The 25972-nt window shown below is 37.4% G+C and overlaps 1 protein-coding gene across 4 annotated transcripts in view; it reads left to right on the top strand.

Annotated features, from left to right (window-relative positions):
• Positions 1-25972, top strand: part of ATG2B (autophagy related 2B) — a 79798-nt gene that overhangs the window by 1140 nt on the left and 52686 nt on the right. For all 4 annotated transcript variants that reach the window (XM_073349593.2, XM_073349592.2, XM_073349594.2 and 1 more), the window contains exons 2-11: positions 5431-5593; positions 10484-10636; positions 11371-11473; positions 13338-13500; positions 14098-14277; positions 19229-19325; positions 20455-20637; positions 21608-21762; positions 22635-22752; positions 23291-23552. In XM_073349593.2, coding sequence (XP_073205694.1) covers positions 5431-5593; positions 10484-10636; positions 11371-11473; positions 13338-13500; positions 14098-14277; positions 19229-19325; positions 20455-20637; positions 21608-21762; positions 22635-22752; positions 23291-23552 — 1577 coding nt within the window. The remainder of the gene's footprint in view (positions 1-5430; positions 5594-10483; positions 10637-11370; positions 11474-13337; positions 13501-14097; positions 14278-19228; positions 19326-20454; positions 20638-21607; positions 21763-22634; positions 22753-23290; positions 23553-25972) is intronic.

Genomic DNA, 25972 nt, shown 5'->3' with positions numbered 1-25972 from the left:
AAGCAGTGGGAGTGGGAGGATCTTGCTCTGCTGGTGTTGCTTAGCCCATGGAATGCCACATTCTGAACAAAATTGATTTTTTTCAGGCCTTGCATATTCATTCCCAGATATAGTGTTACAGTAATCCAGCCTAGCAGTCACAACAACATGCATCTTTATGGCTGGGTCTGTATCTATTAATATTTGGCAGTCTCTTGGCCAGCTGTCAGAAGAAGGAGGTATTTCTAGGAGTTGTTGACATTTGGGTCTCCATTATCAGTGAGGATTTTAAGGCTGAGCATCGTTTTGACTATATGTGGCTTGACTGATAGGATGTCAGTTTGTTCTTCACAACACCTTCCTCTTTTCACAACACCTTCTTTTCAATAGCATCACTTGTTTTGTCTGTGTTAGGATTTAGTCAGCTGGTCTTCATCTTTGTGTTGATTTCTTTGAGACACTAGGCTAGGTAGTTAGTCATTTTTGCACTTTTTATGATGGAGATGTAACTCTGGATGGTATTAGCATAGTCTCAATCTTTTAATATGTGTTTATACAAACATTGAGTTAGGTGGGGGAGAGGGTAAAGGACTGTGGAATGCCATAGGTGAGAGTTTGGAAGGCATGGGAACTTGCCAGTCAGAACTATCTAGGTCTAGTCTGAGGTAAATCAGGAGCCATCTTAATTAATGTAACTCCACATAACTCTGAATGGTCTGTAAGGCAAGTCACTAATATATTGTGGCTGACAATATGAAATACCAGGGTGGCCTAGTAGCATGAATATGGCAGTTTGCTAGCTGTCCATGGCTATGAACAGACTGTCCAACCACCAACAAAACATAAATTGCTTCTGTACCATATTCTGGTATAAACTCCAGCTGAGCAGGTTCCAAAATAGTGGTAGAGGTCAGTTGTTCTTGGAGTTGATGCTTTGCAAGCTATTCAATCACTTCGCTGAGGAATGGGAAATTAGACATTGGGTGGTATATTGTGTCATATTACAGATCTGAATATGCCTTTTTTGTTGTTGTTGTTGTTGCAAAGGTCCTAAACTTCTCTCTTTCAGGGAGTTTTTGAAGTTGGTAAATATGTGGCCCCAGAACTCTTAACTGCCCTTCACCAGTGAAGAAGGCCATGGGTCAGTCTCATGGGGTCCAAAGTGGTGCCATCATTCCAGAATGCGTTTATGTGAAATCTGGGTTGTAGGCCTTGGTTTGTTTGTTTGTTTGTTTGTTTAAGCCCTTAATTCTGTAAACATGTGTGCTTAACTTTACTACTAATAAACTGCCACTAAACTTTGTTAATAGTAAAGTTAAGCATGGATGTTAATGTTTGCAAACTTGGGATCTAATTCTGTAAAATAGGTATTATAGTAGGAGTGTTGTGTTTTACGTAAAGGACTTCTGAGATGCCCTAGATAAAAGACACTTTGTAAATGCAAAATATTAATTTCTTCATTTGGTCCTGTGGGACAGCTGTTTTTGTGTAGTAGGTGTGCAGACTTAATGTCTGAATAAGATTTCAGTGCCCTCTAGTGGATATTAAAACAGCCTTTGCTAGTTACACTAGACTTGAAAAATAAACATTATGAACCCTTGCAATTTATGTAAAGTGCTTGGTGTATTAAAGAAAGTTAGTAAAATGTGCATATAATGTTCATTTTCCAGTTTGGAGAAACTTTTTTTTTTCTTTGCTGGGCAGTGTTTTCTGGCCTATAAATTAGTGAGTGGCTAGTGCTTTTTAGATATGGCTCTCTCATTCATGACAGAAAGATTACAAAAACAGGTGTTGCAAAAGTGCTATAGCTGCTTTTTTTTTCAAGTCACTTTAAACTTGCTGTCTACATGTCCTCAAGGAGGCTGTAGTTTTAACCTTAATTATTTTCTCATTTTTGTTCTGTTTTTGAACTTTGTTCTTCATCGACTGGTTTCATTTAATTTTTTAAAATATTTTAAAGTATACATAATATATACACCATTGTCTTGGTGTTTACCGTATACAGAGGGACATGTTCTGACCTCCACTGTACTTGTGCAACCCCTTTGACCTGAGGAGGGTTGCATTGTCTAATGAAAGTCAGAATTTAGCCCACAATATTTGTGATTGAATATATAAATATGCTTAATGATTGATTTCACTGCTGCTTCTGGAGTTAACCCTGCAAAGCCTTTCCATGTCCTGAATTCTCATTGACTCCAGTGGAAATTCCTCAGTGATGTAGGATCAAGCCAGCAGTTGGTGTAGATACATGGAGTTTTACAATTTTATTTTAAATACTTTTTAATCATTTATTCGCTAAACAGATCTTTATCTTTTATTAATGCCATTTAACTGTAATAAACATACACTTGTATTTTTTCTTATAGTTTGCTTAAAATAGTTGGAAAGAATAATCACAATAAATTTTACTTTCTGTTTCCCTATATGTAGTTTGTAAAAAGAGATCTGAGGCCAGACTTATTCAAAATTTGTTTTGATATGCTAGATTTTATTAATATTCATATATATAATTGTCCATACATGTAGCTCAGATACATGTGAAATACCACAGTTTGAATTTATACCTCATTTTTGTGGTAGCAACAAGTTTTTCCAATGTACACTAATTTTTTTGCTCATACTTCTGCTACGTGAAACATTTCACACTGTTGATTGATAACTACAGTTACTGCATTATCTTTTATTTTAGAAACAGGTTTAACTGCGTTGAATGGTAATCGTCGTATACATATGATAAATCAAATTGTTTCTTTCCAAAACTGTTTCAGGGTCTGATTCAACTCTTGTTAAAGTCAGTGAGACTCTTTACATTACTCTTAATCGATGCTGTATCAGACACTAAAATAGTAAAGCACATCAAAAATTCTTAAGAATGTAAGTAGGACCAACGAGAAAAAAAAACGATTGAAGGCAAAAAGTATAGACAGAGTAGGGAACTGGCAGCCTGGGTTTAAAAAGTGATTTAAATTAAACTTGCAATTTTTTCATATGTGCAAGGCCCAACTTCAGGCACATGAGTAGTCCATTTATGTTGAACTCACACGACAAAAAATTCTCATATCCATAACTGTTTGCAGGATCAAGGCCTGAGAATGTTTTATGAATCATGATTCTTTGTGTACTGACCTCCAGACACTGATTGGAAGTGTTAGTGAACAAGATTGACATACAGCATTTTTACTGGTGTACATGTGTTTTGAAGATATACTCATGTGTGAAATTAGTGAGTGTATATTTAAGATGTAAATATTCCTTCCCATTGGTTAGTCTTTGTTGGCAATAGGATGCCAGCACTTTTCACTTTATTATTAGAAAATTGTCACGCTTGATAAATACATACATATAGGCATTTTATAAAATGATGAAACAACCTATATTATGGTTAAATTATATGTGGTCTTTAGAATATTATGCTTGTTTAATAAAACATAGAAACATAAAATGTAGGGCTGAAAGGGACCTTGATAGGTCATATAGTCCTGCTCCCCATGCTGAGGCAAGACGGATATACCTAGACCATCTGTGGCAGGTATTTGTCTAATTTGTTCTTAAAAACTTCCAATGATGGGGATTCCACAACCTCCCTTGGAAGCCTATTCCAGTACTTAACTATCCTTACAGTTAGAAAGTTTTTCCTAATATCTAACCACTGAATACTTCTTGTCCTACTTTCAGTGGACGTGGAGAACAATTGATCCCTGTCTGCTTTATAACAACCCTTAACATATTTAACAACTGTTATCATGTCCCCCCCTCAGTCTTCTTTTCTCAAGACTAAACCTGCCCAGCTTTTTTAACCTTTCTTCATAGGTCATATTTCCTAAGCCTTTTATAATTTTTATTGCTCTTCTCTAGACTCTCTCCAGTTTGTCCACATATTTCTTAAAGCATGGTACTGTGTTCCGTTTTGGGCTCTCTAGCTGAGGCTGATTACCTCCCATGTCACACATCTGACACTCCTATTAATACATCCCAGAATGATATTAGCCTTTTTCGCAATTGCATCACGTTGTTGGCTCATTTGTGATCCACTATAACCTCCACATTCTTTTCAGCAGTACTACTTCCTTGCCAATTCACCATTTTGCATCTGTGCAGTTGATTTCCCTTCTTCCTTTGCACACTTTGCACTTGTGTTTGTTAAATTTCATCTTGGTAATTTCAGACCAATTCTTCAATATGTCAAGTTTATTTTTAACGTTAATCGTATCTGCAAAGTGCTTTTAACTCCTCCCAGCTTGGTATCATCTGCAAATTTTATAAGCATACTCTCCATTCCATTACCCAAGTCATTAATGAATATGTTGAAAAGTACCTGATCTGGGACAGATACATCCTTCCAGTTTGACAGCGAACCATGGATAACTACTCTGAATTCAGTCCTTCAATCAGTTATGGACCCACTTTATAGTTATGATGGAGAATTTAAAAACTGTATATTTAAAAAAAGCTTAATTTGGATCTTATTTAACAATATATAAACATGAAAAACTTAAATGAGCATAAATTAAAGGGGTTTTCTTTTAAAAATAAGTGATCTTTTAATGCAAAGAAATGTAGCATTGGAAAAAAATGGTTGGAATTTGTATAGAATGGATGAAAGCTACAAAGAGCAATAACAGGTTTTCTCTGGGATGTTTTCTAGAACTGAATAGGCTTTCAGAGCTGAGGTCTCCTTTTTTATTAGCTATCTCTCCAAAGGAATCATCCAGTTCACCTTCCTGTGAGTCTGGAACTTAAGGCAACATGATAGTGTGAGCCCCTTACTTCCATTCATCAGAAACCAATTTTAGTATGAGGACTGGTGTATTAAATATGAAGGGTCTATGAATAGTACTGTTTTTGTAGAACACCAGCCAGTCAAGTCTGTTCTGATTTTTACATTTAAAAAATAGTGGTAGTTTGAATTTTGAATACTGGAAAAAAAATACTAGTTTTGAACATTACTGGGAATAACTTTTTCATATATTTAGAACTAACAAGCAGTCAATACAGCATGCAGTACAATAGAAATAAATCTTTTTGGCTCAGTTATCACAGTCAGACAAGTATGGAATGAGCATTACATCAAATTTAGTTATTTGGCTTGTGTCCTAATCAAAGCTTCTGGTCACAATGAACAAACTGTTTTTATCCATTTACTATGCTGGCCTTTCCTATAGCTGTAATTATTTTTTCTTTTTGTGGTAACATTTTAAGCTGCAGTACTATAATATTTCTGTTAGGAACATATGGAACATACAGAACAGTTCAGTAGTATAGATCATAAGAAAAACCACAGCAGGAATTGTATTCGATTAAAAGTTTAGTGCTTAATTAGCATGCATCATTGACAGAACCAAAGTAGAGGATAACTTCCAGTTTTTAAAATACATTAATTTCTTTTAACATATCTTAAATGTTTTGATTCTGTTAATATGAGCGTAATTTTGGATTCTCTCCTTTTAGTGTCTTAATGAGATTCTGGAATCAGCAGATGCACCTCTGGAAGTCACTGAAGGGTTTATCCAGTCCATTTCTCTGTCTGTTCCCTGGGGGTCATTGCTACAGGATAACTGTGCACTAGAAGTGAAAGGATTAGAGATGGTCTTCAGGCCAAGGCCTCGTCTTGGTAGGTTTACTGCATTATCTTATTTGGCTTTTACATTGATAAATTAGGAGTATTCTTTACAATGTTCAAATGTTTGAGATTATACTGGCAGTTTTGCTTCAACCAGTGGTTTTTTTGTTGTTGTTTTTTTTTTATAATATTACACGTACAAGATAAAAAATTGTGCCTAGGCACTATTTGTTTAAAATATGTATCTTAGAAAAAGAGAATATAATAATTATCAAGTGTTCTTCAATAGGTCAGCGGTTTAGTTAATTTAAGTCTATAATATTTTGAAGTTCTGTGTCTTTGCTTCCGCATTTACATAGATGTAATTTTAGACATTAATAAAGAAATGTTTCCTCATAAGTGTCCGTTTTGTACCTAACATTTTATAGTCAAACAGCCATGTTCCCATATTTTTCTTTTTTATAAAAGCAAATCTAAATCTTCTTCATTTTTGCTTCTGCTTATTTTTGACTCATAGGAAAATTCTCTAGAGACCTTAATTGGGACTGGTCTACCCATAATGTGGCATGCTGCCGTGTGAGGACCACAAGTTTGTATTTTGCTTCATTTGTGCTATCTGGACAAGCTGTATTGTATAGGTAGCCCTTTAAATAGTGGATAGAAGAGAGTGTTTTATTAATTATCTATTATACAGTAGCTCCTACTGGCCAGTTTGAGTAGATACTGAACTTGACTGGTTGGGAACTGATTACTGCTCATGGCTGGAGGATGGTGCAATGGCATGGACTTATTATGGGGAGAGATGATGATACTGTTTCTTGTGGGTTTGTCATTGGGTGGCTGCTTCACATATGTCCTCTTGTGGCCTCTGGGTGGCCCTGCAAGTGGGTTCCCCACTCCCACCTCAGTTTCCCCCTTCATGGGGCTTCAGTAATTCACAAACCCTTGTATCCATTTTCACCCCTTCCTGGGTTCTGGTTTAATGTAGCAAACATTCAAAATAAAGTTTGCAATTCCATTTGTTACCCCTTATCAGGTCACTCCCTGGCCTTTCTTGCCTGTAGTCTCACTCCCCAACTTTCTCTACTGGAGTCTACTTGCTCCCAGCAGCTTCTGTACTCCACCTTTGGTCTCCCTGAGAATCCCTTCTCTACAGCTTCTTGCTGCTCTTTGAGGAAATCAGCTGATCCCCATGTGCCTCCTTAGTAACTAGGGTTGGCTGCCCCCTGGTCTCCAACCCTTAAAGGGGTGAGCCATCCTGCTGCAGGGTTCTTTCCTACTCTTTGCAGAAAAGCGCTGTCATGCTGTCTAGAGTGCCTACCTCAGGGCAGACTGTGAAAAACAGGGCAGACACTCCAAACTGTCATCTATAATTAAATTTCACCAAGTCAGTAACAAATGTGAACTCCTGGATATCTATAACAGTCTTACCATGGAGTCACAGACAGGCCCCTTACACTCTCCAGTCTATCTCCCCTCCCCCCGCAAACTGGACTTAATAAATGGGTAAATGGTCACTTACACCAAAAATCACACCACATTCAGGTTGATTCCTGTCCCATGATACCAGTCACCTACCTGGATCAGTTGGTACCCTAGATTTTACACCAAAGACACAGCCTGTAGCCAATCCTGTAATAAACTCTCAAGGTTTATTAACTAAGAAATGGAAATGAATCATTTACAGAATAAAGTGAGCAAACATATACACACAAATGAGTTAACATCTAAACCCTAAGAGTGACAGAGTTGTAGTGATCTGCCAAATCTAAGTGTCTTTCAGAGTGGACCCAGGAGACAGCTGGACAATTCTCATGCCTGAGTTTACAAGTTCAGAGCAAGCATTTTCAAAGTTATAAAGCAAAACGTACATATTGGGCGAGGGGGGGGGGCAGGGAAATAGCTCAGTGGTTTGAGCATTGGCCTGCTAAACCCAGGGTTGTGAGTTCAATCCCTGAGGGGGCCATTTAGGGATCTGGGGGAAAAAAAAAAATTGGGAATTGTGCCTGCTTTGAGCAGGGGGTTGGACTAGATGACCTTCTGAGGTCCCTTCCAACCCTGGTCTTCTATTTTATTTATTTTTTATTTTTTTTTATTTTATTTTCTTATAGCATGGAATACAAACGTTGCAAGTAAGATTAATGCATGTAGCAACTTATGAGTATTTCATAGTGTCTAAACACACAAAATACATTCTGATAAGACTAATACCTGTTTTGAGCAAAACTAATGTACAGGTGACTTGTTCTGGTTTCCCCAGGGTTGTCAGTTCTTAGCTAATGCCTGGCATCTGGCCTGCCAGCATCACAAGCACATTTTGGTGGCTGGATGTAAATCTACTCCACTCTAGGCTGCTACATGCTCGCTGTCCATGTGGGACCCTGGTGCTATGCACTAAAGGTTCCCTAGTGTGCTTTGATCTGTCCTGCTTTGAAATGGGAGTGGATCAAAGTGCACTAGGGAGCTTTTAGTACTTGGCAACAGGGTCTGCGTGGACTAATTCATGGTAGCCTAGTGCGGGATAGATTTACACCCCAGCTTGCTGTGAACTAAGTATTCACGTAGAGAATCCCTTTGGTACTGTTCCCTAGTACAGTGGCTCTCAGCTTTCCAGACTACTATACCCATTTCAGAAGTCTGATTTGTCTTGTGTATCCCCAAGTTTCAACTCATTTAAAAGCTACTTGCTTACAAAATCAGACATAAAAATGCAAAAGTGTCACAGCACACTATTACTGAAAAATTGCTTACTTTCTAATTTTTACCATATAATTATAAAATAAATCAATTGGAATATAAATATTGTATTTACATTTCAGTGTATAGTATATAGATTTTATACAAATTTTAGTTTGTACTGACTTCGCTAGTGCTTTTTATGTAGCCTATTGTAAAACTAAGCAAATATCTAGATGAGTTGATGTACTCCCTGCATGCCCCTGGTTGAGACCCATTCCCCTAGTACACAGAAGTCTTCTTCGGAACAGTGTTGGAGGGACTGGTAGAACCATCCAGCTTGTCTGTGTCCACACTGGCACTAACCTAGTTCAGATGAAACTGGTTAGGCTGAGACGTGGTCTGTTCTAATGCATTATTAACCATGTATGGACTATTTGGGGCGTTTTTGTTTGTGGATACATATTTTTATACAAACATCCTACCGGCTTAAACTGTTTTAATTTTTATAGTATAGAACAGACCACAGTGTCCTTTAGACTGCTCAGGATCTGAATTTTGAATAATGGAAAGATAAGAGAAATGCTTTTATGCTGCTTTTAGACACCATAAAGAAGTGACAAAAGGCATAAGAACATTTTTTGTCTCTTTGAAAGTCCTATTTGAATAGGTTTCTTTTAAAATCATGTATATTTTTGTTGTTCTATGTTTCATTCTAATTTATTGTAATAAAACTTAAATCTTAGGCTAATTTTACTTGCTAATGTCCATCTAAGAAGATATTATCTTACAAAGAATGGTAATAATAGGTAGTAATAAATAGGAGGAATGGCCTTCACTTTGGTGCTGGAGTCTAATATTATGAATAAGTATGTGAAAAAATACATTATTAATTATTGCTTTGTACTAGCTAGGATCACTGTTTTTGTGGGGTTCAGGAAGGAGTTTTTCACTGGTCATGCTTTTCCTTTCCCCGATTGTCAATGAGCTTTATTTTATTTTTTTGCATGGATGTGTGGTTGTCCTTTGCTGTCACAAATTGTTTAAAATTGGAGCATGTAGGAAAGAAATATTGTCACCAAGCAGCTACAGCCACAAGATTAATACATGGTGTAGGGATTTTTTAAAACAGACCTAGCTACCTTGAGGTAGTTAATCCCATCTGAAACACCACTGAGGTCCTATCATGGATGCAGTTTAGTATCTACTGTAGTGTTAGCTTCAGTTGGGCTTGTCTACAGTGGAACTTTTACCTCAAATTAATTGATGTGCCTTGTTTACTTTTAATACGAGCAAACGTCAGACTGTTATCAAGTTAGCTGTTAGAGATGACCGTCAATTGTGTTATCTGGCATCCTAGGGTTGACCTCTATCAACAAACATGATTGTAAAGATGTCAAATAGCGTCTAAGGCCTTGTCTAGACTAGGATTTAAAGATGTGATGTTAGCACATTTTAAAAATCTAGTGTAGATGAGACACGTTGCTTTTAACACATGCTAAACTGGTCAAGTCAAATTCTAGGCTCCCCCTTAGTGTTTAACTTGACCAGTTTAGCTAATACATGCTAATAGCATGTTTTAAAAGTCTAGCTAGGCCAGACACAGTGCCCTCAGCATGTGCTAATGTGCTAAAATCACACCTTAAATCCTAGGCTGGATGAGGATTGAGGTGTTGAGTGATGTTTCAAATCTTGTTAGCTGCCTCAAGGTAGAGATGGACTTCCTGTAGATTTGGACAGTGTCTAGTACATTTTTGTTGCTACCACAATCTAACTAATAATTGGTGCTCCTCCTTAATACCCGGAAGTCATCTTCAATTACAGCTACCTCAAGGAAGCTAACTCCATTTAAAGAACAGCATTTTTTCTTAGGCCTTGTCTATGCCTAGTCTTGCCTACAGAAGTCACACCAGTGTAATTAAAAATCTGTTTAAAAAACTGATTTAGTTAAATCAGTGCCAACCCTTCTGTGGCCCCACTTGCACTGGTTTAAAACTGGTTATACTGATTTATCTTGTACCTATAAACTTACCAACAGAAGCTAAAAAGAAAGAAGCCAATTTTAAATTGATTTGAGTGTGTCCATGCAGGGGTTTGTACCAGTTTAAGTAATGGTTTAAAATCAGACTTTTAGTTAAACTGGTGCAGCTTGTGTGTAGACCATACCTTTGTCTAGATATACCAAACAAATCATTTGTTTGCTTTGGTTTTGTTGGTTTTACATTTATGGCCAAATATATTTAAGACTTTTATCTTATTCTACAGCATCTGGTTCAGAGCCTATGTATTGGTCAAGTTTTATGACCACTAGTATGCAACTTGCAAAAGAATGTCTTAGCCAAAAACTGACAGATGAACAGGGAGAAGGGTCTCAACCTTTTGAAGGGCTTGAGAAGTTTGCAGAAACTATTGAAACAGGTATGACTCTACTATGCACCTTGTGAATTAACATCTTAAGTTACATTGTGTTAGCCTACACCGTGCCATAATATTACAAAATGAGAGCTCACTTGCAACAGCTTCTCTTCTCTCTCAACTTTTTATCAGTGACTCTATCTTCTACCAGTTAAAACAGGAGAGAAGAGCAGGGAAATAAAACCACAGTAGTAAAAAAAACCCAAAGAACTGTTTCTGCAGTGTGCTGATTCAACTCTTCATTAGAGCCAAATTCTCTCATTCATACCAGTATAAATTTGGATAATTCCTTTCATTGACAGGGCTGACTGGCAGAATGTCTTGTTTCTGGCAGTGCTGGTTTAGCACATCATATGACAGTTGGATCAGCATTGGTGTTAATAGCCCTAGGAGAAAAAACCTGGTAGAACAGTCTTCTGTACAGTTCATGTTTTTAGCATAACAAGGCATTGGATGCAGTTTTGAAATTTTGAAGTGGGTTTTCTTCAGATTGCTTTACATTTTTTTGAATGTCCAACTGGAAGAAGCTAAGACTTACTGATAGAAAACTAGGTTCTCATTTGGAATTGTGATATTGTATTAGATGCTATTCATAATTCTAACAATGAAATAAATATTAGCTTTTAATCAACAAAGAAGAATTGATCTTTTTATTCATATATTAAGTCATCAGTGTGTCTCAGTGATTTTAAATGGTCATGATGTAACTGTATTGTCTTCTGGTTTCCTCACGTCAGTTCTAAGAAGAGTGAAAGTTACCTTTTTAGATACTGTTTTGAGAATCGAACATGTGCTGGAAAATTCTAAAAGTGGGTCTGCACTTGAAATCCGAATTGAGAAGTAAGTGTTGCTTAAAATAAACATTTTTTTCTTGTCTTTATATGCACAGATTTACACACAGGCACACATCCCCTCCCACAGTATAGCCCTGAAGTCCAAGTCATCCATGCTATTGACTTTTGATGCCTTAAGTGAATTTTCTAGTAAAATGTTTCCACCCAATTCTTAGCAGGGTTACTTACTCTATAATTGTCAGAAGAGTGCCAGATTTTCAACAGATGGCAACATTGAACGGCTCCCATTTTGATGACAAGAGGGTACATCGCCATAGCAAAAAAAGACCAGTGGCAGCAAGAGTCCGAGCCAGGGTCAACTGATTCAGGCTTGTGCTGCAGGGTTAAAAATAGCATTGTAGATTTCGGGCTTGGGTTGGAGCTTGCGTTCTGAAACCCAGCGAGGGGGAAGTGTCTCAGAACCCAGGCTTCAGCCCAAGCCCAAATGTCTACACTGCTATTTTTAACACTGCAGTATGAGCACCGTGAACCTGAATCAGTTGACCTGGGCTTGGAGACTTGCTGCTGCAGAGTTGTTTGTTTGTTTGTTTGTTTTTTCTGTGTAGACATGCCGTAAATGAGGGACTAGATTTTTCTTAAATGGTCAACACCCAACAGCTCCCATTATTAAATCAGGCCACTCCATGTAGGTGACTGAATTGGAGCTTAACCCTTTAGAAAATCTGGCCCCAGTTGTGGATGCTGAGCACTTTTGAAAACCTGACCTCACAATTCTATATTTAGGAAAGAAGCCTTAATCCTGCAAAAGCATTACTGTACCAGATCAGTAGAAATCCAGCTTTTGCATAATCTGCTAGAAGTACCCACATATGGTGTAAAGCAAATTTTATAAATAATTGAAACTTGTGAACTGTAGATGTTCTTAAGGTATTCATTTAGCTCATTTGGCTAATAAGCTCATTTTAGTTGGTGCCATGATGAAAACAAAAGTATCTTACTGTATTAAGATCACTACAAAATAATGTTTTTACATACACAAAAATGTGGATGAAATATTGTTTGTTCTTAAATAAATAAATAAAAATAATTGTTGCAGTTGCTGAGTTCAGTTCAAGAGAGAACCGGTCAGTAAACAAGTCTATCTGAACCCCTCCACCTTCCCCCCCTTTAAAAAATCCCCTGTACGTTAAAAGCTACCCTTAAACAAACTTTTTGAAGAGAGAACATCTAATTCAAGTGTTATAACAGAGTGGTACTATTTGAGTTATTTTAGTTAAGATAAAATTATGTGTGTGTTCCCATTGTAAATTATATCTTTTAAAATTTCTACTGTTCTTCTATTTATACAATTCAGTAATATTTTAATAGATAAAATTTCATTTCAGAAATTTAGAAGGGTTAATTTTGGGCATGTCCTATGCATAATTTAAGTTCTGTTAATTTATTAAACAAAGATGACTGACATAAAGGAAAGTGTTCCATCCAAGTAGTGCTTTAAGAGTATATAAAATACATATGTTGTAGATGTATCCACTCTAAAACCATACTTTAGTCATGAGACTAGAACACAGTTATAGATGTCTTAATGTAAACAAACAAAAACAGTAATATAGGGCAAACTTCTTCACTTTGAGATAAGATTAAACAGTAAATAGTAGGATCTCATATTAGGGCACATTGACTTCAAACGTATAGCACAATTGCTATTAATAGTGTCCTGCAAGAACCTCAAGATTTCCACCCATTCGCAGAAAGTGGTGGTTTCTCCTTTCACATCAGTCAATGTCCTTGTAAATAATCTATGTTGAGAAAGCATATATAAACATGAACTGTAGGCTAAATAGCACAGTAGAAGGTAAAAGTGTGCATGCCATCCCTACCGTGCTTATTTCCTTGCTTTTGTCTCCCAGAACTATGTACTGTGATGAAACTGCTGATGAATGCTCTGGAATTAATGTACATCAGCCCACAGCTTTTGCTCACAAGTTACTTCAGCTCTCAGGTGTCTCTCTCTTCTGGGATGAGTTTCCAGCATCAGCAAAGTCCTCTCCAGTGTGTTCAGCTACACAGTTGGTAAAAATAAATAAATCATATAAATATGTAGAGTTGATGAAGGATAAAATATATTGTATTGTAATATACATATAAGCCTAATACTTAATAAAGGAATTGAACCTCTTCTTGGAACAATATTTAGGTAGCTCATTGCACTCTTAGCTCATTTACATAAGTGGTTCTCAAACTACTGAGCCCAGCGACCCTTGTTGAATTTGGGCAAAAAATTTATAAATTCCTTTGTCAAACACTTATATTATGTAAGAGTGGAGATGGTAAGGTCTGAAGAGCAAAATTATAGAAGACTAAAAATGCAGTACTTGAATCTCACTGTAACCTTAATCTTTGTAGAGAGTCTGGCATCTCTCCATAATTTACTATTTGAAGAAAAATTCCATCATTTCCTGACGCTTCAAGATTCTGAATGCTTTTTGATACCTGTTTATTTAAAATTTGCTAGTAAATATGTTTGTTAATACAGATGTCAGATTTGCACTTATGTGAAACTGTTTTTCATTTACACGTAGTATAGATTTATCAGACTTGTATATGTATACTTTGTGACACATACTAGGATGCTTGCTAATTGCCTCTTTTTCCCCTTGCATTTTAAAGGCAGCGGAACCAAAGCTTTCCCCTAGCTGGAACCCAAAAATTGTGTATGAGCCACATCCACAGTTAACCAGAAACTTGCCAGAAGTTGCTCCCTCTGACCCTGTGCAGATTAGTAGGCTGATTGGTAAAATGAAGTTGAGCCTTACATTAAAGCAACATGAAGTACTTCCTGGAGCTAAGGTTAGTTGTTGTTTTATATTCTTTAACTAACTGGACACAGTCAAGTAGCTATTTGGTTTTGGTTTTTGCCTACTGCAAAAGTTTTGAGAGTTTTAAGGAAAAAGAATTGGTTTGGGCTATGTTTAATTTTGCTAATTTTATTTTCAATGATCTGCATTTAAAGGCAATGCAATAACCCTTGTTAGAACATCCCTTCTTTAACCAACAAGGTCCTAGAGTGCTGAGAATACGTTGTGGAATGCATGGAAATGCATGTCTAAACACCATGGGCAGATTTGCTCTGTTCACAAGCCACTCTATCAGGGGAGTTGCACACTCATAACTGAGTGCAGAATTTGTCCCAGTATGCATTTGGGGGGTCTTATTTTCTTTGGTAGGCAGGCATGTTGACCATTTTCATACCCTACTCACAACTTCTACCAAAGCAAATTGTAAAAGAAGCTATGATAAATCATTTGGTGATTTCATTTAAACTACTTTCAAAAGTACAGACAATATAGTGATGTCTGTTTCTTAAACAAGGTGCAGTGTATCTTAGAGACAGCTTGAATTCTATGTATTGCAATAATTCCCAAGAGAATTGCTTTGTTTTCATGAAAAGTCCGGTTGCTACCCATTTATTTTTTTGCTCTGTGTATTGTAGCCTCCTGATTTTGAAATTTAAAAAAATTTGATTTAAAAAAAATCATTGATTTAAATCAGGTTGAGGCTTGCTTTGTAAAACTAATTTGAAAATTTATGCTATTGAAATTTTAGATTAAAATTTACAGTGAATTAAATTATAATGCTGGGTTTTAAAAGAAAATGCCACTACTGGGAGGGTATTTTATTTGAATTTTCCAAAACTTCTGTAGACAAAACAGAAATATTGAAACTATAAGGCCCTGATCCTACAAGCATTAGGCAGTATAAACTTTATTCACATGAATATTCCTATTAACTTCAATAATAAAATTGGCTCTGAAATCATCTTCAATGAAGTGTACTCACATTGGTGGTTTATAATGTGCTCTGATACCTGCGGATAAAAGGTAAATGATAGAAATTATTTTAAAATTTAAATTGAAAATACAATTAATTGAAACAAAGAATACAAAATACAGCAAGCAGAAACTACTCACTATGGTTTCTACTACAGTGAGGAATTTTGTTACATATCCTGCAGTTGCTGGTTCATTTTTTAGAACTTTTTTATATTTGTTCAGTCCAGAACAATTCTTGACTTAAAGTCCTTGCGGCAACATTTGCTGAAAAGGAAGATACCATGAAAATGCAGTGTGGGAAATACAGAAACAAACTATTACAAGATATTAAAAGCTCTGTGGTTATCAGTTCTAGATTTACTAATAGCTAAGTGCTTTACTGCAACCCTTTTAAAGATCAAAAGATTTCCTACTGTCAATCATTACATTTATTTAAAGGTGGCAGGAAAAGAACCTCTTTAGTTCAAGATCTGAGTCTAGGACTCTATGTTGCACTTATATTTGGTGACCTGTCCAATGCCTTAAATAGAACACAGTGCAACATTTCTGGCATGCTTTGTGCGTTGTTGGGTATTGTAGTGGGAGAAACACTGAACAAATCAGTTGGTGTGATAAACGCTATTGTGATTTATAAGTTTAATCACATTCTGTTACTGACTTTGAATATTGACTTCATCTTTTTGCATTAACTATATACAAAATACATTTTGTTTAACACTAGTCAGTGAACACTATACATGTTACATGGTGTGCAAAATTAAAAAGTGAACTCAGTTTTGATTTTGGTTAATTCATTAAATAGACTATACATATTCATAGAAATAGAGAAAAAGTATACAGAACGTGCAGTTGGTTTTCTTCTTCAAAACATACAGTCTAGTCCAAGATTTCCTCCTGATGGGTCGGTTTGGTTTCTTTATTTAAATATGTGATTAAATAAGGTGTTTAAATTAAATCTATCCAGATTTTAACCCTCTCAGGAACTAACAGAATTTAATTTAATTTCAAGTGCTAGCACAATTTAATAATTTGAATCTTCTTTCTAGTTTTCCCAAGAAAAGGAAAAGCTGGTAGGAGCCAGTTGTAAAGTTTTAGGGATCACCTAGACCAGTAAGAGGTTTGGTCACTTCCTGCCTTGTTACCTTATCTGATCTATGCTGTGCTGCTTTGGTTCAGAGCCCTGATACTAGCAGCCTACCCACAAGCATAAAGTCCTGGCTTTCACCAGCCTAGTTACTCCTTGCAGGGTGACCGCAACAGCCCTTTGAGTGCCAGGTCTCCCTAAATTCATCCACTGTGAGTTCGTAACTACCAGACCCTCAGACTTTTCCCCTCTGGTTCTTCACCTCCGAAGGTGTGAAATCCAGCCCCGCCCCCAACCCCTCCCTGACATCTTTGGTGCACACACTCACCACAGTTTGTGCTTCACAGACCTGCTTAGGGTAAAATAAATAAAATGTTATTTAATAGAAAAATCACAGATTCAAAGATAATATAGTAAGGAAGAGAAAACATATACAAGTTACACAATAAACAAACATACAGACTCAGCTTCAGGCTTTACACTTCTACATTAGATAAAATCCCTGTTCTAATGTAAAATAGTTGTTGCCTTTTGAATAGTGTTCTGGTGTACCCCGTGCAATAAAAGGGATCCAGGGTTTCATAGACAGCACCCGCTAAGTGACTGTCGCTCAGTTTCTAGATGAAAACTTCAGTTTTAAGCATCCTTTTAAATAGGCTTTTCTCTCTTTTTATTTTTCTCTCCTGGCATGGTGACTGATCTGTACTAGAAAATTAGATTGTCTTAATTATATCACTCAAGGGTGTGAAAAATCCACACCCCTGAACAGTGTAGTTAAACCGTCCTAAGTTCCTGTGTAGACTGTGCTAGATCAACAGAAGAATTCTTCTGTCAACCTAGCTACAGCCTCTCAGGGAGGTGGATTGCCTATGATGATGGGAGAACCATTGTTGCAACTGCGCTACTGTAGCATTTCAAGTGTAGACAAGCCTCGAGAGTGCAGAAAATTCCCTCTTGTGTTGAAGCAAGGATGTCACAATGTCTTTCCATTAACTCTAATGGTCTACCCTTGTATTATGTAAATGACTCTTGGGAGGTGCCCTCCCACTCTGCTTCAGTGCCCTGTTGCCTTATAGTTACAGTTTCCTATATACACATACATACATAACCCTGGTCTGCATACGTATCTCATGATGACCATAAAGTTCAGAACATTACAAGCTTTCATAAAAGACCATTCTCAATATATTTGTACAGTATAATTACTTTGCATGAAATCAGGTGATTTAACTGCTTATTTAGGAGGTGAGAGTTAAACCTCCTGTTCTCACTTGGTGTGAAAGTCAAGGTCCAGACACACCATTGTACAAATAAATTGTAATTGGTTAGTTGCTTTATGTCCTTTAGTTATGTGAGGACTTGGCATGAGCATTGGTGTATGTCACTAATAGGTATTTAGAGAGTTGAACAAGAGAGAAGAAATTATTAATGAACCGTAATTAACTATTTAATTTTTATTTTTAACAAAAAAAATCAAATATATGTATGAGCTGTAGCAACTATAGATAGTAACTTGTCATTTGTCTACAGTAATGTTATCCCTTTCGTAAATGGTAGTTGTGGTACTCCCTATCACAAGACATCTTCATGAAGACTACTTGCTCCATCAAATCTTTTCTCCAACATATAACACTTGCCAGTGGAGCAACAAGTGAGAGCGTAAGGGGTTTTAGAATTGGACCCTAATCTGTATGAGCCCCTAAGCAAGTAATCCTACAGCAAACATTGGGAACAAGCTCAATTTGTGGTGCAGGCTAGTGGTCTGGAGAGAACTAGTTTAATTTCCTTGTTTTGTTACTGTTGTTACAGTTTATAATAAATCTTAGGTATAACCCAACATTATTTAAGAAAATCAGTAATTTTTTATAATATAGATAAATACTAGCCTATGTGAAAATTATTTGAATTTTTAAGGAAATAGTACCACATAAGGTGCAAGTTTTACTATCCTGTATGTAGTATATAAAATAAGCTTTATGTTGGTGCTAGTAATTACATGCAAGAGTATTAAAGAAACAAAATTGCTAGTTGCTTAATGATGATCATGTTTTTTCCTCCAAGGGTGCATGTTTTTTGGATGGTTTTGTTTGTTTTGTGTACAGCATAACAAAATAAATGATCTTTGGCACAGTAGCAATGTTTTGTAGAAGTGCTATGTAACTCAAAGTTGGAAGCAATTGTACAGTTAAATTTCAGGCTGTTCCCAATTGGAAGAATATGAAGGTTCAGTCCCAAATGTTGCAGGAAGACTATATCCTTCAAAGCTTCCAGATATAACATGCAGTTCACTTAAAAGCAGCATGGAGGTGGTGACATAGGAGAGAGTGAAAGAAGGAGAATTAGGACTTTAGTTCACTTTCCCTACAAAGCAGTGGTTGTCAACCAGGAGTACGTGTACCCCTGGCGGTACACAGAGGTCTTCTGGGTGTACATCCACTCAGCTAGATATTTGCCTAGTTTTACAACAGGCTACATAAAAAGCACTAGCAAAGTCACTACAAACTAAGTTTTCATACCGACACTGACTTGTTTATACTGCTTTATATATTATACACTGAAAAGTAAGTACAATATCTATTTTCCAGTTGATTTATTTTATAATTATATGGTAAAAATAAGAAAGTAAGCCATTTTTCAGTAATAATGTACTCTGATGCTTTTGTATTTTTATATCTGATCTTTTTAAAAAAATAGTTTTTAAGTGAGGTGAAACTTGGGGGTACACCAGACAAATCAGACTTCTGAAATGGGTACAGTAGTCTGGAAAGGTTGAGAGCCACTGCTATTGAGTGGTACTGTACACTATCTAGTGACTTGTAGTTGATTGGGGAAGCTTAAGTGACATGTCTTTGTTCTAAGAGTTTATAATTTTTTTTTTTTTAAGTTGGATGTGGATGGGCAGGTAGACTCAATACACCTATTCCTGTCACCGAGGCAGGTACATCTTCTATTGGACATGTTAGCAGCCATTGCTGGACCAGGCAAGTAAACATTATATTAATATTAAATGTGTATTTGATGAGATAGAAAGTAGTAAAGAAAGCTTGCGTAATAAACAAGTCCCCTGATTAGGTATATAGTAATTACTATAACAGATTACTAATATTCATGATCTATTTATTTGCATAATGATAATATCTAGAGGCCCCTATCATGTCTCCGGGCTTCATTGTTCTATATGCTGTACACATATGCAATAACCTTTTTAAAAGAGTTTGAAATCTTAGTTTGTGCTGAGCTAACAGGTGGAGAATACAATTAAATGTCTGGGGAATAGGAGTGGTGGAGGGAGAAAAGGACAACATAACAGTGAAACGGTTTTGTTTGGTATAGTTTGGACCAGAGGGGGGTCCATCAAGTCCAGCTGCACTGATGCAGCTGTGCCGCAGTAGCACTTTAATGAAGACACTCTACACCAATGGGAGAGAGCTCTCCTGTTGGTGTACTTAATCCACCTCCCCGAGAGGTGGTAACTATGTCAACGGGAGAAGCTCTTCTGCCGACATAACGCTGTCTACATGGGAGGAGGGAGTTTAGGGGTGTGGATTTTTCATACTGATATGGGTCTGTAGTGTAGACCAGACCTAATATAACTATGGATGCTCTCATTGTTCATATAAATATGCAATCCTTTTTGGAATCATAGTGTATAAAATAATAAAACTTATTTTACTGGATCAAGTGTATAACTAGATATATTCCCAATGCTGCAAATTCAATTACTATGTCAATTTAGGTAATGATTTTAAGATCCTTGGAAGAATGTTGGAAATATTTTCCTATTCCATTCATTAAATGGGGCCAATTCGTGTTATAATGTAATTTATAGATGATGTGTCCATAAGTCTCTAAAGCCAACATGGACCAGAACTTTAAAAAAAAGATTCTGTAACTGTTCTGACTACATAACCTCAAAATCTTCCTCTTAGGTTTGGGAGTAATAATACAGAAGGAAAAAGGGTTAGTTTTCCATGCTGGTTTGTATTTGAGAAGTGAAAATGGAAGATAAATTCATAAAATGTCAGTCTGTTTTCTGACTAGTTGAAGTTTTCCATGGCGGAATGGAAAGGAAATACAAATTATGTTTCCATTTCCTCTATTTGAATATAGAGAGCCCCAGCAGGATAGAATTATCAAATAAAGATAGAAAGAACCGACCCATGCAACAGGAGGACGAGTATCGGATTCAGATGGAGCTGAAGCGTTACTTAAGAAAAGAATCTTTGTCAGCAGGAGCATCATCTGAGCAGAGCTTTTATGAGACCGAGACTGCCAGAACACCTTCTAGCCGTGGTGAGTATGAAACATGATGCCAGTATGTCAGACAGCCTAGTATCAACATCATGCAAAATAATTTTTAATGTACTGTACTAAAGCACTCTTGATCTTTCAGAAGGGCCAAATAACAGTGACCTTTATAGACTTTTAAACTTATTGTCTACCATTAATTATACCCTTAAATCAGGATATAAGGTCTATTCACGTTACTAGCCCAGACTGAAGTCATAGTTCGTTTGAGGCATTTAATAGTCTGAACACTAATACACAACGAAACAGACACTAATTCTGTAAGATCCCTTTCAGAACTAATGGTTGAAGGAACTAAATGAAATGTAGAATACTATAAAACTTTCTTTTGGTTTTCTATTATAAAACCTAGTTTAAACATGCATGTACTGGAGGAATGTATTTGAATTTAAGACAGGAATTTCATGGAGAAGAAACCTGGAATCTGAAAGATGCCAATATTTAGATTAGTACAGCTCCATTAACAAAGGTTTACAGTAGTCTATTATTTTATTTGTTCTTATATAATTTATTTAATGATTGTTTATATTAAATGTGAATTGCTTTACTTTTAATTTTGAGCCCATGGATAATTTGTTACTGGTTTTTTTAGGTGCCAATTCATATCTGATTTAGCATGGGAAGTGCGAATTAATCACTGCAACCTTTAGCAGTCTTAACCTGAACATGAAAATAAATGGAAATATTTTATATTATGTGTACTCATAACATTGCTGGAATTTGGTGTTGCCTTGGTCACACGCTCTTTTTTGGAAAAATCTTTTTTTCCCCCTTGGTTATTACTGGGCTTCAGTATAAGTTAACTAGGAAATGCTGTGAATAAACTTTTAGCTAGTTAATGTCATATCCAGACTATTTTGTTTCTGCAGCTATGATTAATTTGGTGTATTATAACTAAAGTTAATGTTTGTCATTAGAAAAAAAACCCTATTGATTATACATAATTTCTCCTTAGAAGAAGAAGTTTTCTTCTCAATGGCTGACATGGACATGTCTCACAGTCTCTCCTCTCTTCCACCTCTTGGAGACCCACCAACTATGGATCTAGACCTGTCTTTAACTAGTACATACACTACTACACCAGCAGGATCTCCACTGAGTGCTACAGTGGTATAGTATTGTTTACAGTTAATATCTCTGTAGAGTAAAAGGTTGGGTTTTTTTTTTTTTCATATTGATTCCTCATTGCTAATGCCTAGTGAAAAATTCTCAGATAATAGTAAGTACACACCTATTAAGCTTTCTGTTCCAGTGGCAAAATCAACTAGCAAATTTGTATGGTTCCTTAATGCATAAAATCACTTTCTGGCTTTCCTTTATTAAGGAGTTAGGTAGATTTTCAGTGGTGTTCCCGCAGCAAGTTGCAGCTTTGAAACCTGGGATTCTATAAGTTATAAATTTGTTTGTCTAGCAGACCAGGAAATAGACTATGTATGTTTCCAAGCTGCTATAAGTTTAATGTGGAGTTTTTGTGACAGACCCTTGTGTTACATTTCTATGTTTAATATACAAGGCCAGGAACAGAATAAAAGCACACAAAGGTGTGGTATTGCCTAAGTTAAGGTCATAGCCTGTAATTCAACAAAGTATTACTGTGGTTTAAGTTCATCCCTACTCAGTTCTTATGCACATGTTTTTAAATACTTTGCTTAATAGAGGTCATAGAGAACAGTTCTAGTTTCCTTTGGGTAACAGAAGAACATGTGTTAGTTGTGAGGGCAATGTTATCTCCCTTTCAGAAATACAAGGGGAAGATCATCATCAGAGCTAAAGAACGTAGCTTGACACCCAGATAAACAATAGACAAATTATTGATTAATATATCATGAAAATGACGACAAGCTGGAAAACTACTTTTTATGGTATATATGCACAAGGGTCTTGCATACTGTCTTTTGGTCACACGTTACTGTTTGCATTAGATTAATCCTTGAGAACTGTTGTGTTATGCAGATGAGAGATCAGATATATTTGTGTTTTAGCTTCAGCCAACTTGGGGTGATTTTCATGACCCTAATAAACAAGAACCACCACCTCCACCACCAAGAAGTTCATCATTTACACCCAGTATTGTTCACCAAACTCCTTTAAGAAGGACTTGTAAGTAAAAACGTGTGTTTACTTCCTAGTCATTTTATACTGTTGTTAGATATTTTTCATTGTTGTTCTGAAACTTGTCAAAAGGGCATCAAAATCCAGAAGATCAAAATGTCACCTTTCCCTAATTGCTTCTTCAGTTAATGTGTAGTCTTTTCCTCTAGACAATACAGTTTAAGAAGGTATGCTGAATTGTGCACTTCATGACTTAGATCTATTGCACAGATTGCTGCTTAGCTGCTTTCTCATAAGTGAGTGAGAGGTTTACATGGATGTTCTTCATTTATGTGGGGGATTTGGCCTAATTTAAAAATGAGGTAAGGGAAGAGTAACGTCAACAAAAGTAGTTCTACACAAGGTGTAAATCTTCTATAGTAAGACTCAATATATTACAGTGTATAAAATTAGTCGTATTGTGATTTGCATAGTATTCATAGTTTGACGTTTGTGCATTTCTTAAGGCTATGCTGGTTAATAGATGTGCAAGTTGCTATTGAAAACTAACTTTTAGTGAGAAATTTAATTTAATTTTGTATTTCAGCCCTTCCATCCAGATCTGTTTCAGTGGATGAATCCAGGCCTGAACTTCTTTTTAGATTGGCACTGGGCACTTTCTCAGTATCTGTACTTCACATTGACCCTCTGCCACCACCTGAAACATCACTGAACCTTAACCCACTGACACCAATGGCACTGGATTTCTTTACCCGAATAGAAAAGATTGATCCAGTTAAGTTTTCAACAGAAGATTTTCTGTCCTTCCGAGAAGTATTTGCAGAGGCTTGTTCTCATGACCACCTTAGGTACAACTTTGCCTATTAACTAATACAACAAACAAAGAACCAAATATTCTTTTAAATAAGCTTTGACAACTTAGGTTTATGCCCATAAATATTTGGAATCAAATCATACTTTATTTGAAGTACTAGAAGTTTGTTTTTTCATTAAATGTTAAAATAGTTTTGGACGGTTTGAGTTCCAAATGAAAAATCTCAGGAAAAGAAAGAGAACCATGTGTGCACAACTCATCCTAAATCTCTTCGTGCCGAGATAGATCAAGACAGATGCAGGTTCTACAATCAAACACACACAGTCTGGAGCATAAATTAGGATGTTTACCTATTTCTTAAAGATGCTGTATAACCCAGAGATAGTTTATAGAGCAACTTTATTACACAAGTGGTCTTGAGTGAGATTTTTTTTCTTTGTGGTGCAAAATGGGACGTCAGTTGGGGCACAATAAAAAAGTGAACAAAATCATCCAGGAGTCAGGAACCAATTTTTCCATGGCATAGTATTGCTAAATTACAGTATGTGCATTGTAGAGGTTTTATGTGTTCCTCTGAAGCATTAGGCATTGGTCACTGTTGAAGGCAGAATAGGTGGATTCCATTATCCTAGGTTCCTAATGTCAGAGCCTATTATAAGTACTAATGGAGTGATACTCAGACCTCAGTGGTTCAGGAGCCAAATTAGCAATTAATGTTACCCAAAAGAGCCACAGTAGTGTTGATTCATGGTTTCATTTACTATTATGTATATTATTCTCACAGGAAAGTGACTGTCCTGACCAGGTATTCTACAGTTGGTTAATAACATAGTAAAAACATCCTGATTAGCTAATAACTTAGATTGGTTAATAATTAAATCACACAGAGCTTTAATATCATGTGCTGCAAAGAACTTCAGGAGACACATTAAAGAGCCACTTGCGGCTCCTGAGCCTCAATCTGAGTATCACTGTACTAATTTATTTCTTTATAGCATACATGTACATATTAGGGCTGTTGATTAAGCTACTCCTGGAGGAATTCTGTGCCCCTTCTCCGGCAGCCCAAGCGCGTCCGCTGGGAGCAGCTGTCAGGAGAGAGTAGATCACCGCAGGTGGGGAGGAGGGAGGCTGGGTGTGTGTGCATGTGTCCGTGGAGAGACGTTAAGGTAGGCTTGCCAGGCATCTGGTTTTCAACCTGAACGCCCAATCGAAAAGGGAGCCTGGTGGCTCCGGTTGGCGGTGTACCGGGTGGCAGGGGCTGAGGCAGGCTACCTGTCTGCCCTGGCTCCGCACTGCTTCTGGAAGCAGCTGCCAGGTCTCTACAGCTCCTAGGCACTGGGGTGGCCAGGGACTGGGAGACTCTGCGCGCTGGCACTGCCCCAAGTGCGAGCTCCACAGCTCCCATTGGCTGGGAACCGCAACCAGTGGGAGCTGTGGGCGGTGGTGCCTGTGGGCGTTAAGGCAGCATGCACTGCACAGAGCCTGTTGGTCGGCCATGTGCCTAGAGGCCGTAGGGATCTGGTGGCCGCTTCCTCAGAGCCATGGTAAGTGCTGCCGGGACCCGCACCCCAAGCCCTCTGCCCCAGCCTGGAGCCCCCGCCCACACCCCCAGCCAGAGCCCTCACGCCCCCCCCCACACCCCAACCCCCTGCTTCAGCCCAGAGCCCCATCCTGCATCCCAAACCCCTAATTTCTGGGCCCACCCCAGCCCCTGGCCCCAGCCCAGTGAAAGTAAGTGAGGGTGGGGAAGAGTGAGCGATGGCATGGCAGGGGGGTAGGAATGGAGTGAGCTGGGGGCGGGCCTCGGAGAAGGGACAGGGCGGGGGCGTTTTGTGTGATTAGAAAGTTGGCAACCCTATTTTAAGCGGGTGGGGCTGGGCGCGTGCCTGCATGCGAAAGAGTGAGAGAGACTCACTTGGTCCCTCTCGCTCACTGTTGCTGCATCCCAGGCTTGGAGGCATAGGACTGTGTGAAGCAGGCTCTGTCCCTGAGGCAGAGCAGAAATGTAACAACGAAGAAGGTTTCAGAGTAACAGCCGTGTTAGTCTGTATTCGCAAAAAGAAAAGGAGGACTTGTGGCACCTTAGAGACTAACCAATTTATTAGAGCATAAGCTTTCGTGAGCTACAGCTCACTTCTTCAGATGCTGCAGTTTCCACGATATGCATCTGAAGAAGTGAGCTGTAGCTCACGAAAGCTTATGCTCTAATAAATTGGTTAGTCTCTAAGGTGCCACAAGTCCTCCTTTTCTTTTAACAACGAAGAAGGTAGACTGCTAATGTTCCCATTGTTAGTTAATTGTTCCCATTCTTAGCCAATTAAGGCTCCTTTATCTTGCCAGAATGGTGTAAAGGGGCCTTATTGTAAATGTCAGTAACGGAATCCTCAGCTAGCAAGGTCTATGTGCTTTCTCGCTTTTTTTTTCCTGTGCCAGAGAGGCACAGTGGGGTTA

Source organism: Lepidochelys kempii, chromosome 6 (assembly GCF_965140285.1).
Source record: "Lepidochelys kempii isolate rLepKem1 chromosome 6, rLepKem1.hap1, whole genome shotgun sequence".
In the NCBI taxonomy this organism is placed as follows: domain Eukaryota; kingdom Metazoa; phylum Chordata; order Testudines; family Cheloniidae; genus Lepidochelys; species Lepidochelys kempii.
Note: the sequence above shows the minus strand (reverse complement) of the source record. Positions and strands in the feature narration are given on the sequence as shown.